Below are 14,993 nucleotides of genomic sequence, written 5' to 3' on the forward strand. Positions count from 1 at the left end.
GTATAAAAAAAAATAGAAAAAAATTCATCCTGTTTAAAGTAGCTAAATTTATTTACAGCACAGTTATATGCATTTTTAGCTTCTACTTATTTTTTATTGTCTATCACTATTAATGTTTCATACATTAAAAAAAAACAAAAAACAAAAACAAATTGAGCTAATCCCATTTCTGCATTTTGGAAAAATATATCGAGTGAATAGTTTGAAATCTTATCCATTTGATAACATTCTAAATGTAGTCACTATCAATAATGGTAATTTTAGTAGTTTACTTCTGGATTGTGCCAGTGAATTGATAAAGCATTTGTTTGGGTTTTTTTTTTTTTTAATTTATTTAATGAGTATTTCCATTTCATACTTTCTACATATTTGAAAATGTATGTATTTATGTATGTATGTATATGTGTGTGTGTGTGTGTGCACGCATGTGTCTATAGATATATATTGATGGATAGATATGTACTATTCCTGGGGTGACCTGTTCACAGGAACATGGTCAGATCACTCGGAATAAAGAGCTTAAATTAAGAAGTTTGAGTATAGTATGTTGTAATGTGAATCCACTCTCATGGCTGTGGATAAAGAATTATATATATATATATCTCCTTAAAACTTTGTACTACAGACAGTAGTATCATTTAGTTTCTTATTCTTATTAGCAGCTGAAAATGTGATATTTTCTTCTATTTCTCTTTTGGGTTGGAAAAATATAGTTGTAAATTAGGACAAAGCTACAGGAATTTCAATGTTAGTATAATTTTATGTATGTTCCTTCAGTTGTGAACATTAAATGATGTCACTCCTGATGCAGCCATAGCTATGATGTCCAACACCAAGTTTCTGATTATGTGGAATTTAGTGTTTTCTGCTAATAGTTTTTATTTATTTATTTATGTCTTTCAGTGGTACTTGCTTTGTCATGGGAGAGACAGTCTGGAGAGTTAGTTGTATGATCACAGGTGTTGTTATAAACTTTGCATGTTCAATCTCATCACATGGCACCACGGGCAGGTGTCACCTACAATAGCTTTGAGTTGACCAATGCTTTGTAAGTGGAATTTCAAAGATGAATACTCTGTAGAAACCTGTTGTGTGTTTGTGTTAGCTGAACATTAAGGCTAAAAATGGGACTGATCTTGAAAGTATACATGCGGGTGGTTCTGTTAGACTCTATTCCCTGGGAGGACCTTATTGAGAAGGTAAATACAACAATAGAATGGTATATGCTGAGCCAGTTGTGCGGAAACAATGGATGGCGAGCAAGGTTTGACCCATTGAGGTGGGATAAGAGGCTTAGGTGAGTCTCTCTGCATATCCTACGGTATACTGGGCATATACTGGACGGAACATAATCAAGTTGTTTATGGAGACAGCAGAGGTTGACTCAAAATAACTATGGATCAAGAGACATGAGTTCTGGAAAGTAATGCTAACTGTATACAAGCTGATACTTGATTAACCCTGGTTGGGTGACCCAGATGGGGGTGATTGATTGTTGAAAGATCCAAAACACCGGTGACTCCAGGAAACATCATTGCAGGATGATGTATGGAAAAACCACATGTATACAAATACACGCGCATATTTGTATATCTTTTGTTGATATATATTGGCAAGTGATGTGAAATCATCAGCAAGAAAAAAGGAAAACTTGTGCTTTTTTTTTTTTAACTAAGTCCCTTATTGATATTTTTTCTGCATTGGGTTACAGAAACCCCTTCATTGCACTTGCTGTTGGAAATGCATTGAGCCTGTTAACCAACTGTAATATCAAATAGAATAAATAAATATTTTGACTTAACAACTAATCCTATTGGTGCCACTATTTGACATGGGCTACATCAGTGCTTCTCAAACTTTTTTTGAGCTAAATTCCCTTTTATTTTTACTAACAGTATTGTAAATCTCTTCCCACTCCTTTTACTCATGTACATAATATGAGCAAGCCAGAGTAATTTAGTTCCAGTCTCCAGTTTGATGCTATAAGCAAATACTATAAGCATAGGTTTTGTTTATTTACTTAGTCACATTTCAAAGTCTATTATTACTGTTGATGTTGTTATCGTTAGCTAATAAACAGTTTAACATATTTCGTTTGAAATTAGTTTTAAAGTTAATATTTAAATTGGAGACAAAGGCTAAAAACAAAAACGTGCAAATACTTCTGTCACCCATTACCAGCCGTCTCTCTTCAATATCTACATAACATTTTCCACTGCCCCCCCCCCCCACCTAACCTAATGTTGGTGGTGGATAGGGGAAGGCAGTACTTCTCATCAAGAAGCACTGGGTTACATTTTCATCTAACACCATTATACATCTGTTCCTGTAAGATACATGTGTAGTTTAAAATATTGTAATGGTATCTTAGAAAGAAAGGTTCTAATCATAAGAAAAAATATATATATACAGGGCAGGGAGGGGGGAGAATAAGGTATTTAATATTAGGGATTAATTTCTAACATCCTGTTGAAAATTTTTAAGTAAAAAGCTCAGTCATGTAATAATTGAGCAGAAAATTCTTAAATAGGGAGTGTGTTTAGATTACTGCAGAAAAGATTTTTTTAAAAAAATATAATTACTCATAAGTGCTAAAAATAAGATCATGCATGTGTGGTTGTTAATGAATTACTTAACTGAAAAATAGATACATTCAGAAAAAAGATGCTGGGAAAATGATGTTAGCAATAACTTTAATTGAATTAGTAATAGACATAGACATACAAATATCAAGAAAGAAAAAAAATAGATTTTCCCAGCTTTTTGCAACAAGTTATTCATTATAAAATTTACAGGTTAGCTATTACTCCCACTCCCAGGTATGCACAAATTTCATCAATGCATTTAGGTACCTTTGTTTTGCATACAAATTAGTTTAGGTGAGTGTACTGATCAAAATTCAATAGAAAACTTGCAAAAAAAAAAAAAAATTTGTGTCCTGTCATCTTCAAACTTCATCAGCCATTAATTCACAGCTTAAATAATCAAATAAGTTGTTCAAAGGAGATTAATAGCCATTTTTCAAAGAAGTTTCTACAAATAATAATAATAATAATTTTCAAAAATTCAGCAATACATGGCTTGCTGTAAATGAGTATTGCAGAGTGTAAACGAATTATATATAGAGTTTATACTTTTCTGTACAAGGAATATAAACGAGGTTGGATTGATTCATGTGATTCTATGTGGTGTGGGACTAACAGACAGAAATACTGATGTGTGAATGTGTATCATGCAGGATGTTGAGAGCCACTTGAAGCAAAGTGTTAAACAGAAACTATAAAAGATTAGATTGTCTAGAAAATTTTAAATAATGTAATTAAAATTTGTATGGGGATGGATTTATGGAAATCTATTGTTTACTGTATGTATTTCTGAGCTGTTTGAGCTTCTGTTTCCAAATTTATTTCTGACATGACTGTGTGATTAAGATGCTTGCTTTGCATATGTGATTTTTAAGTCCTGTCCCATCTGGGCAGTACCTTGGGCAAGTGTCTTCTATAACTACAGGTTGATCAATGCCTTGTGAGTGAATTTGGTAGATGGAAACTGAAGCCCATCATGTGCATGTGTGCTATCCCACCACATGACAATAGGGGTTGATTTTTGTCCCATAACTTAGCAGTTTGGCAAAAGACTGATAGAATAAATACCAGACTTCTTTAAAAAAGAAAGTACTGGGGTCAAATTGTTTGACTAAATTTTTCAAGGTGGTGCCCCAGCATGGTTGTAGTCCAATGACTAAAACAAGTAGAAGATAAAAGATATCCTGATGTGAAAACTGAAAGCTCCACTTCTTTTCAAGTGCAGATTGTTTTGATCTATTATCTACACAGGCCTGCCAGGACTTTACAGAGAATTTGCTTTTATTGATGTTTTGTATTACTTTCTCCCTGCTTCTACCACTGGCAAATCATCTCTCTGGTTTCAAGTATTTTGTGTTGCTACTTGCTTTTTCATGTACTGCTGTATATCTTTCATTTAACTATTGTAATGACAATATATCACACTCCAGGACTATGAAGATTGTACTACTGGCACTGTATCACCACTAAATATTATTGAAAGGTCTGTATAGGGTTGCTAACTGGTTTTTCAACCTACAGTGTACAGACACGAATCAATGAGGGGGTGAATGCATGGTTCTTCAAACTCCCAGAAGTAACAGCAAAATTTTTATCAAATCACTCCTTGCCATTAGACTATATTGTCTGAGATACACAATGGCAGACTAGTCATTGCTTGAATTCCTTTGATCATAGTTCTGTTTGATGAAGGTAAACTACAAGAACAATCAAATAAATAGCTCAATAATATCAGTGATATTAAATTAAATTTGTGTCATCGTTAATATTTGTAATTATTAGATAATTATTTCTCAATCTGTATCTGCTCAGGTTTTGAATAAACACAGTTAACTCACCCCCCCCCCTTTTTTATTTAAATGATGCATAAAAACTTTTTTAATTATTCTTAAAAGAAGAAGAAAAAAATCGTTTAATGTATTGCATGTGTTAAAAGGTTTTTTTGCAAGCTAGCTTTGTTGAAAAGAAATTATATTAATGAAACATTTGGGTAAATGCCAAACTTTATAGGACAGTAAATACTTGTTCTAAATTGTTCTAGGCTATCTTGCTGCAAACGTGTTTTTTTATTGATTTTTCCTTTTTAATTCTAATATTGTCTATTTAATATTAGATCTTGCAATAGGTTTTTAAGTCTTCTTCTTCATAAGTAATATTATCCTATAAACAAATCATTCTGTTTTATAGCTTGACAACAATGTAAATGGCTACTTACTGCTAATCTTCAGCTGGTTCATAATTGCTCTTTAAAATTAAAATGTTTACATTGGTTTCATACCTTTGGAGAAAAATACAACAAAAACAAAAAAAAAAAAAAGAATTATGTGTGTTTATGCCCCCCCCCCACTCACTCTTAACATTGTGGTAGTGATTTGCCAAAAGAGACTAATGGAATAAGTACCTGACTTCAAAACAATATACTGGGGTCAATTTGCTCAACTAAACCTTTCCAGGTGTGCTGTAGAATGGCCACCAACGAGTGACTGAAACAAGTAAGAGCTAGCAAAGATTTTGAGGGGGTAATTTGGAGGAAAAAAAAAATTTTGCAGTTATTATACACAGGGGTTCAGTTTGAAAATGACACATGGTTTCATACGTTGAGATAAATGGAGAGGTCTTCAATAGATTATTGGTAAGAATTAGCAAAAGAAGCAGAAAGGTTGAAAATTCTTTAAAGAATGTTCTGTGATACCCCCCCTCTCTCTTTCTCTCCCTCACACATACTCTCTCATATTTATGAATATTGAAGGTAAAATGTATTAGATGTTAGTTTGAAGGATTGGTTTACCTCCCACTGTTATATGTGAATGGGTCTGCTTGCAAAGATAGATAGATAAAAGTAATTTCTTAAGGGCATTTTGTGTTTTGAATTTGGCAACTAAAGAAGCTGGAATGTAGAGCAAATTATGTGTTTGTTATGTGTGTGATGTTAGGATCGGAGTTTATTAGAAAATCTGGTAGCAAAGACAGCAGCTTTTTAAAGCTAGCCTGCAGTGACTGAACTGTCTGTGTCGTATAATGGGATGTGTGTGTTTGTAGTTATATATGTGGTTGTAAGTAACTGGTAAAATGGGGGAGAGAGAGAGAGAGAGATCATTGGCTTGCTTTTCTTTCAACGAACGTCTCTTTTTGTAATGGTTGCTTCACAGCCATTGCAGCTGGAGTCCGTGGGTTTTCAATGGCACAGCTTCATTACTTTGAAAGTCTTTTCATTGTTTGTTTGTTTTTGAGAAAGGAAGGGCTTGTTGTGTGTGGTGAGGTTAGTATAATTATTATGTTGTCAATATTGTCTGGTATTTAATGGGAAGATAGAGCTGGGGAGTGGGAGGGAGGAGGGCCTGTGCAATATGACGAAGAAAGGTGGGTATGGTGAACTAGTTTGGGAATGGTGTTGGATCTGTAAATTCGAAAGCAGATTGGTGACATGGTGTCCACCAGGAATATCACATCCCATTCACTCTTAGTTCAATCAGAAAGAAAATTAAGTCTGAAGTGTGTGTATAGCATTTTCTAGGTAATGATGTGTTAAAAATAGGGCTAAAATACGTTTTTTTTTTTTTTGTGATTACAAACTTTTCAATTGAACAAAATTGTAACTTTCTCCTGTCAATAAGCTTTTAAAGGTAACCTTGTCATCATTCTGAAATCTGATCTAATTAAAGGTATTTATAGATAATATTCAGCAAAGAAAGTTTTGGTTTTATGGTGTGATTTATTCCTTGTTTTAACATATTATCACCACTTTTGTTGTGTGAAAACTTTCAATTTTCTTTTGCTAAGTAGATTAGCTGAGGCACTAAAAAATGTTTTGTCTAAGGCATGTGCATAACTGCTTCATCGTACAGGCACCAAGGTAATCCAGACTCTTCATAATTAACTATCCATAGCTCTGTAATACAATTGTCTGGCTGCAGAGGTAAAAGAACATTTGGGAACACTGATGCATTACTAGTCATCATGTGAACAGTGTAGTGTATGACTCATATGCATGGAAAAAATAGTTGCTTTAGGGAAAACATAAGTCAACATAAGCCAATATGTACTGTTAGATGGGTGGTTTGGGCTGGAAGAGTATTTATGAAGATGTAGTTATTAAACAACAGAATAAAAAGGATTTTGAATAAAACTGTGGGTGTGTTACATTGTTCTATTGCTTCCTGAGGAAAATAGTTTATCTTGATTAAACCAACAATGGATGGTGACAAATAAAAAAATAAAAAAAAGGTTTTTGTATTTCTTAAAGATGTTAACTATAGTTCCAATCTTAAACAAGTGTGTAGATTTACTACCTATGTGTGTATGAGAAAATGAAGATTCTTTACTAGAACATTATATCAGCAAAATATGACTTACATATGTGTGTGTGTGTGTGTGTGACTTCACAGATTAACTTTCCATAACACTTTGTACCTTAGGTATATAGTTGTAGTATTGGAGGAAGGTGGTGTCTGTTATACTGAAATAAGTATGTTGAGACATTTTACAAGTTCTAAGATATGCATAAACATGCTATTCAAAATGTAATATGAAACTAAGGCTAATTTAGTAAACCTATTCAAAATAGACATATGGTTTTAAGTTACTATTTCAGAATTAAATAAAATTCAAATTAGTTAATAATTATTTCCCTCCCCAACTCTTGAAAGCACCAAAATTATTTCAGTTGTAGCCACTGACTACAGATGTATAGCCTTGTAGCATCTTAAAACCACTGAATCAAGCAAATTAACTATAATATGATTATCTTAATAATAATGCTTTATACTCACAATAAACATTTTACATTGTCAAATTTAGCATCATTAAATAGAAATTTATCTTCATTGAAGATTGCTTTGAAAGACTTTTTTTTTTACTTTTAGCATATTTTTCATATAAGTACAAAAAGTCTTGCAATTTAATATCTAATTGCTTTTATTATTCCAGTCTGTCATCTTCAATTTAATTTTGGAGATATTCAAATTTAAATCAATTTAAAAGAATATTGATAAAGTTTTAATCTACAGCTTCCCCTACTTCTGCAGAAACTATAATGAACCTATTATGATTTGTTTCTTGTTTTTCTTTTTATACAAACGTCTGAATATGCAAGATAAAATTACTTTTATGTCATTTTTCACTCACTCACTTAATTGCTAATTACATTTAATTATTTTGTTAGGAATGCATCTGTATGTTAAGTGACAGTTGTAGCTTCACTGATTTTTACAATTAAGCCTTACTTCATCTGTAGATTGTGATTGGAGTGTCAGATGTAGTCAAACAGATTTATCAGATTCTTACCAGCAATGGATAACCAAGCCAGTTGCCAAGGCAGCCTGTATGTGATCACTTGGCCTGCTAAAAGTAGCGGCGAAGTCTCCACCTTTTATTTGTAACATTCTATTATCTTAAAATACCTGGACATTTTGATAATGTAGTTTTGTATGTGTGAGGTGGGTTCAAAAAGTATCCATGCCACCCTGAAAGATTTCGCACCAGTGGGTCATGCCAGTTCCTGGCTGTTGCACCCGGAGTGCAGATATGCAGTGTGTGCTAATCAGATTTTCATTGTCACCAAACACATCGAGAAGAAACATTGCCTCAAGTTTTACCAAAAGCTTGATACTCAAGCTCAAACCATCCAGAAGATTCAGTAGGCCTTTGACAATGATGCTATGCACAAAATTCAGATCAAAGAGTGGTATAACTGCTTCAAACATTACTGTAAGTTATGCTCAGGCAGGCCACCCACAAGCTGAAACAAGGAGCCAATAAAGGTTTGGTGAATAATCATGCAAGGCCATCTTGTAACAATCCAGGAAACTGCTTACTAACTGGGAAGAACAACAGGAGCAGTGCATTCCATTTTAATGGCAGATTTGTGCATGCAGAGAGTGTCAGCAAAATTCATCCCATGCTGGTAGAACAGCAGAAGCAACTCCGAATGGGAATCACTCGGGACATTGTTGACTGTGCAAACCATGACCCAGACTTCATGAAGACCATTGTCACTGGTGATGGGACATGGGTTTCTGGTCTTTGCTCATTGCTTTTGGTCATCTTACATAAAAACGAAAATTAGACAAACGTGCACTGGATGTCAGAGCTCTGGACATGGCAGCGGGGTCCTGACACGGCCTGCCAGTGCAGAGGTTTTTATGTACATGCAGGAAGGGTGGTGTCACCTCCCACCCAAAAAGTTTTGCCCACAAGGCATTAGTTGGATATATTTTGAATGAAAAATGTCTGAAAAGATAAAGTGGTGATAGCTGAAGTGCCATTGGTCAAAAGTTTAGTATATCAAGGTTGATTGAGGCCTAAATAACAACCCCTATGTCATGGTATTGATGGTAATTTTAGTTTAATTGCATCAATAGCTTTGTCAGTTTTTGTAGATAGCATAATGAATGTTGGATATTATTCTGGTGTCTCCTCTGTTGGCTTGGCAGTGAAAGGTCTCTTTCTTAATGTAAAAGGCAGACTGTATGAGGCATACTTTATACAGACATGCTTATAGTATTGCATGGTACTGGGACAAGCATTGCATGCACAGAATTTGTGTAGGCTGAAAAGTAAAATGAGGTGTGCATGATTTGTTGGACATTATATGATGTTATAACCTGCATGAATGAATGAGAGAATGACTGAGCATTAAAGTCACGAGCCGAAATATGGAGGAGATGACTTGATATTTGATGCATTCAGTTGTCATTACAGTGGTGTTTGTGTTAATGAAAAAAACCTATGCAGGAAGATCAAAGGAAAAAATTATGCCAGTACTTAGAGGTAAACCAATGATGCATTGTTGAGCAGGAGACAAGTCCAATCCCTGTTGGCATGGAGGCAAGACATTTTTGAGCTGAATAATGATGATTGTCTTCATCAGCTGCAGTATTAACACTTATACTTTAAACATTTTCTTGTTTGTGTTTGATGTTAGTGACAGTTTAACTGATTTTTAAATTCAACCCTACATTAAAAAATCAGTGCAGAAAGAGCGACTCAAATATATTTTTCTACCTTTATAACTCCTGCATAAAACTGGGAAGAAGTATTATAAAAAAATTTCATTTCAGCTTGTGTTATTAGTTACTAATTGTATTAGTATCTTCAGTACAACTCTAGGGCTCCACATCTCCTTTGATCTTCAAGTTGTGCTCCATGCTGAGAAAATAACAAGCCCCCATCACAAACACAGTTTCCAAGTAATATTCTTACATTAAGGATGTGGCTAATATAATTTTGGAACCTATAGGAAAATATGTTCCTGTTAAACATGTTAGCAGGAATTAATACATTAAAAATAATTTTTTAAAGTCATCTTTCTGAAGATTCCTTTTTCTTTGATGACTAACAAATTGGTCTCAAGTGATGAAAACCATCAATAGAGACAACTAGTTACATGTATGGGTTCTCCAAGGGATTTATTATCTTCATGTAAGATGATTTAGTGAGTAGTGGTATTAACTCCTTACATTTAGTACCTGAGTAAACATATTACTATTTTTTAGGATTCTGATAATGAACTCTGAATGAGTTGACTCTTATTTGTTGCAAAACTTTTCTTTAGTATTTACAATAATGTACAATGCATTGTTTGTGCATTACATATACATAGTATTGTCTGTTCATAGCTTATTAAATGTGTTTATTTTCTCTGCTGTTTTAAATTTTCATGGCATGGAAACCTTGTGTAGTTTATATTTGAGCAGATGTTTTTACAGATGGATAGCATGTTTGTCGTTTAATAACACAGTACAGCCTTTAATCAGTCAAACAAACTGAAGCAGATAAATGTTTTTTTCTCAAGAAGCTAAATGGTTGTAATGAAGTTTGATCACAAGACCACGTGTTTAGCAGTGTAGCATTTTAACTGCATAAGAATTGTCTTTCAAAGGAGATATTTTAGTTGCACAGGCTTTCCAAGCAGTCCCCTGACTCTAATGTACTACTTAATTGTTTAAGATGTTATTTCTACTTTGAGAATTTGATTGACATCTATTCATCTTCTCATTTCTCTCTTCACAAATTCTGTTTCTTGAGATTTAGACTGAAAATACTATTTCTCTTCACATTACACATTGGTAATATTACACACAAACACATACATAACAACACATATATAACAAAGTGCATTGAAATACGAAAATGAAAGCAAATAATTGAAAATGTAAGCAGATTGGTGATTTGTTTTTAGTTTTAGAAGTAAAGTTTAGAGTATGAAATATTGGGTATGAATATTTATTGAAAGTAGAGAGTAAAAATTAGGTTATTATTCCAACTTCATGGCTTGCAATGAACATATTTGAAAACAGTTATGGTCAACGGAAGGGAAGTAGTTTCAAAGACAATAGAATATTTCTGAAGGGTGGTGAATACCTAATCCTGTATAGCTTCCTCCTATAAACTTAGCTTTCCGTGAAGAATATTCTGTTTTAGAAGTAATGTTCAGGCATTTAACTAGACTTTATTTTAGATTAGTTTCATTGGGAGTAGTAGTAGTAGTAGTAGTAGTAGTAGTAGTAATAATAATACTAAATGGTTGGGGGAATTTATATGAAATTTTCAACTTTCTATACAGAATGTTTACACAAAACTTGTTTTTTTAACTAAGGCAATGGTACTAATTTAAAGAGTAAATTTTTTTTATTGCCTATGCTGTTATCCAAAAAAGGCTTTTATTTTATCATTTCTCCAGACTAAATGGTGTGTGAGTATGTTTTCTCTTTAAGTGTATGTATGTCTATGTGCACACCTTTTTAATGCATATGATAACATTTAGTTGGACTGAGAAACAGGCTTTTGCAAACTGTAACGTTTAGTAAAACTACACACTACAAAAAATTAGGGATGGTGGTGGAGTGTGGAAATAAATTGTTGTAAAGTTTTTCTGTGAGAAATACTTTTCTATACATATCTTATTTGTGAATTTTACTAATTAATCAAGGGTTAATTATTTGAAAACTTCACAGCAAATGTCTAGCACTTGTAAATACACAATAGAAATAGAATTCAACCTTAAATTGCAACTGACTTAGATCTTTTGTTGTTTTGTTCATTGATTTGAAAATTTCTAATTAATTTAGTAAAATACAATCAATACAAAATGAATTATCTCAAAGTAAATATTTTGACTTTTTTCTTATATGCTCTGATAATCATAAAAACTCAGTAGTTCATTTTTTTTTTTACATACATCATGCACACACACACATACATACATACATATATATTGTTAGTTTCGAGATTTACATACAGAAAGTTCTTATTTTTAGCTCTTTTTTTTTTTTAAACCTTTTATTTTGTTAATTATGTGGGATATCAGTAGCATATTATTACTAATGCCCTTGGGAACTGCATGAATGTCATTACTTAACAATATTCCTTTCCATAAAAATAAGCTATCATCATGCCTCTCTAGCAGATATTTGGAAAGGCACCTAGCATGGGTTATAATTGTTGTATCTCTCTAGTTTTAGTATTAACAAGGTTCTAAAGATAATCAAAAGAATTGCCTGACAAATAGTTTTATTCGTCAGTCTCATTAAGTTGCTGGACTACTTACTGGCTATAAGGTGATGAATTTATGGTACACATCTATAAAAGTAATTCTATGCTAATTAAAAAAAATATGAAATATGAGAAAAAGATTTTTTACTTTTTATAGTTACAAGTTTAAAACAGGATATTCTCTATTCAGATCAGTATTTGATAAAATGTGCTTTTAAACTAATCAGTGTTATGTTTTTGCAAGGTGATTTGTTCTTATCCCTTCTATAAAATTACCAAGACTGCTTTTTCAATTCTTCAATTTGAAGAAAATATATTTGAAGTTTTAAGTCATTTTTGTTAATTTCTAAATAGTATTATTTTTTATGTTTCATATGAATTTGAAGTGATCTTGGTAATTTTTTTTCATTTTTATGGAGCTTGCTTGAATTTAGTCAAATTCCATGTGCTAATATTCATTGTTTTGTTGTCATAAAAAAAAACCTTGCATGGTTGTAAATCTATTATTATAGTTAAAATACTGTTATTTGGTCTGGCTACAAATTTGTTAGATTTACTTGAATTGCATGACACAATACTAATGTTATAATGTTAAAAGCTTATACTATCACTTGCACAGTTATCAAAGAGAATATATTTAGCTCCAAAGGTAGTCATTTTGGATTTTTTTTATATCAAGATAATTACATATGATAGTTAGGAGATCTTACATTTTTTTTCTTAAACACCTAAATATTTTAAAATTATAGTTTCAGTATGTTGTAAACTGTTGTCTCTCTTTACACTTAAAAATACTTGAGTATATGTGTCCCTAAACGATTGCGTTACAATATATACATATATATATATATATATATTGATTTCTACTTTTTTAGAATCAATTCTCATTAAAATAGCTTTTGGATGTTCATTAAAAGTAAATGGCAATTATTGTTTGATCAGAAAAGTTGATATTAAATATTTTTATCCTCAACTGTAAATAACAATGCTTAAGAAGTAGTAAATTGATTAGTATTTTAAACATAAATGGAAAATAACTTTAAAATATTGTATTGAAATTTGAAGGTGTAGATTTGATATTAAACCCAGTAACACAAACTTCCACATAATATTTGTGTACACATTTTATTTCCTGTAAATCTTTCCAATCATCAAAACTTTCTATAGTTAAAACTTTTATTCTTCTAATGGTGTTCTTGTACCCACCTCTTGGATTTATTGCTTTCGACTCTAAAATTAGGCTATACATTATTTTTCATCTATTGTAAGAAAATTGCACATGTCTCTAGCGAATGTTACCCCTTTTTCAGCAAATGTTAAGAGTTGACTAAAAATGGTAAGTATATATTTGACAGACACTGCAGTGGGTTACACATTATGTAATTGACATTGAACGAAATTCAATACTGCTCTTATGGTGTTGAATGAGTTGGTAAAAAATAATCATTTATGAAAAATCTTATAGGTTTTCATAAATGGTTTTTAAAAAAAAATCATTGATATGTAAGCATTCAACACCATTTGCAGGCAGTTTTATGTAGACATAATTTTATCTGCAATTAGCATGGGTAATGCTGGCTTGATATTGTGTGTGTAATCTTTTAAATGCTTTGGATACTCCCTAACTAAGCATTCTTAGAATCAAACAAATGTTAACTGATATTTTCTGTTTTGACTATGCTTTCATGTCTTTGAAATTTATTTACAAGAAATTAAGAAATATTCATTTGTCATTATCAGAATAATTATGTAATTGATTGCTGTGTCTGAGTAATGGTTAGAATAATATTTTTCACTACAATATTTGTTCATTATCCCTGCTTCACTTGCCAGCTGCTAGGATGTTAGCTTTCATTCTAACAATCAAACTATTGTATTGACACATTTTTCTCTTGGTTTTACAAAGTGAAGTCTCTCTCTCTCTCTCTCTCTCTCTCTCTCTCTCTCCCCCCCTCTCTCTCTCCCCTCTCTCTCCCCCCTTCCCCCCCTCTCTCTCTCTCCTTTAAATCTTTGGTAATGCTTGAACAAATAATGTTAAAGTATTATGATAGAAAATAATGTATGAATGAACCAATAATTGCAATTCTGTTATTTTTTATTGACTAAAAAGGATAGTTGGTAGAACATTTTTGGGAGAGGTACTTTGTTTAAATATTAAATACATGTAAACTAACTGGTAAGTAAATAAAGTATATAATTAGAACTATCAGATGACTTCCTACTCTCTTTCATATATATATATATATATATATATATATATATCCATCCATCCATCCTCACATGCACACATACAGTGAATACAAGTGTGTTTGAATTTAAATGGAAGATAAGAGTACTCAATATGTCAAGTAGAGTTAATACATTTTTATTTTCGAAGTTGATAATTTTCACAGAAAGTTACTCAAGTCTTCTGTTTCCAGTAATCAAAATGGGTTTGACTTCTGGTAACAGGGAAAATATCAAAATCATGCACACACACATACACACACACACACACACACACACCTATTTGTCTATCAAAAAACTAAATTTTGTCTCTTTGATGTCACAACAGTGTGTTAACACATTCAAGAATATTTTGATAGGAAAAGTGTTCCAAGTTGTAGCATAGTAAAAATAGTGTTTGTACTCTTTATCCTGTCAGTTGCTTTCATTATTGCGTTAAATAGAAAAGTAGTGATAGCTTACTGTTATTTTATTAGTTCACCTTGTAATAATTTATTTAAACATGTTTGTAACTTTGTTGAAGTTGAATTGGAATTCTATAGAAAGTATTTATTCTACTTACCGAAAAAAGTAACTTCATTTTCTCTTTCAATTACTTTTAGGATGAAATAAAATTGATATATTGAGTGTTATAATTATTTCATAATCATATTCCCTTCCTTAACTGAAATATAATACAATTTTTATTTC

General features: G+C 32.0%; 1 protein-coding gene across 48 annotated transcripts in view; it reads left to right on the plus strand.

Annotated features, from left to right (window-relative positions):
- Positions 1-14,993, plus strand: part of LOC106872650 (uncharacterized) — a 117,372-nt gene that overhangs the window by 29,386 nt on the left and 72,993 nt on the right. For 27 of the 48 annotated variants that reach the window (XM_089364384.1, XM_089364362.1, XM_089364364.1 and 24 more), the window contains one exon: positions 13,388-13,413. The exons of the other annotated variants lie outside the window; for them this stretch is intronic. Coding sequence is in view for 2 of the 27 variants with exons in the window: in XM_089364339.1 (XP_089220465.1) it covers positions 13,411-13,413 (3 nt within the window). In the remaining 25 variants the exon portion in view is untranslated. The remainder of the gene's footprint in view (positions 1-13,387; positions 13,414-14,993) is intronic. 48 annotated transcript variants of the gene reach the window in all.

Source organism: Octopus bimaculoides, chromosome 16, assembly GCF_046866305.1.
Source record: "Octopus bimaculoides isolate indiv1 chromosome 16, ASM4686630v1, whole genome shotgun sequence".
Taxonomy (NCBI): Eukaryota; Metazoa; Mollusca; class Cephalopoda; order Octopoda; family Octopodidae; genus Octopus; species Octopus bimaculoides.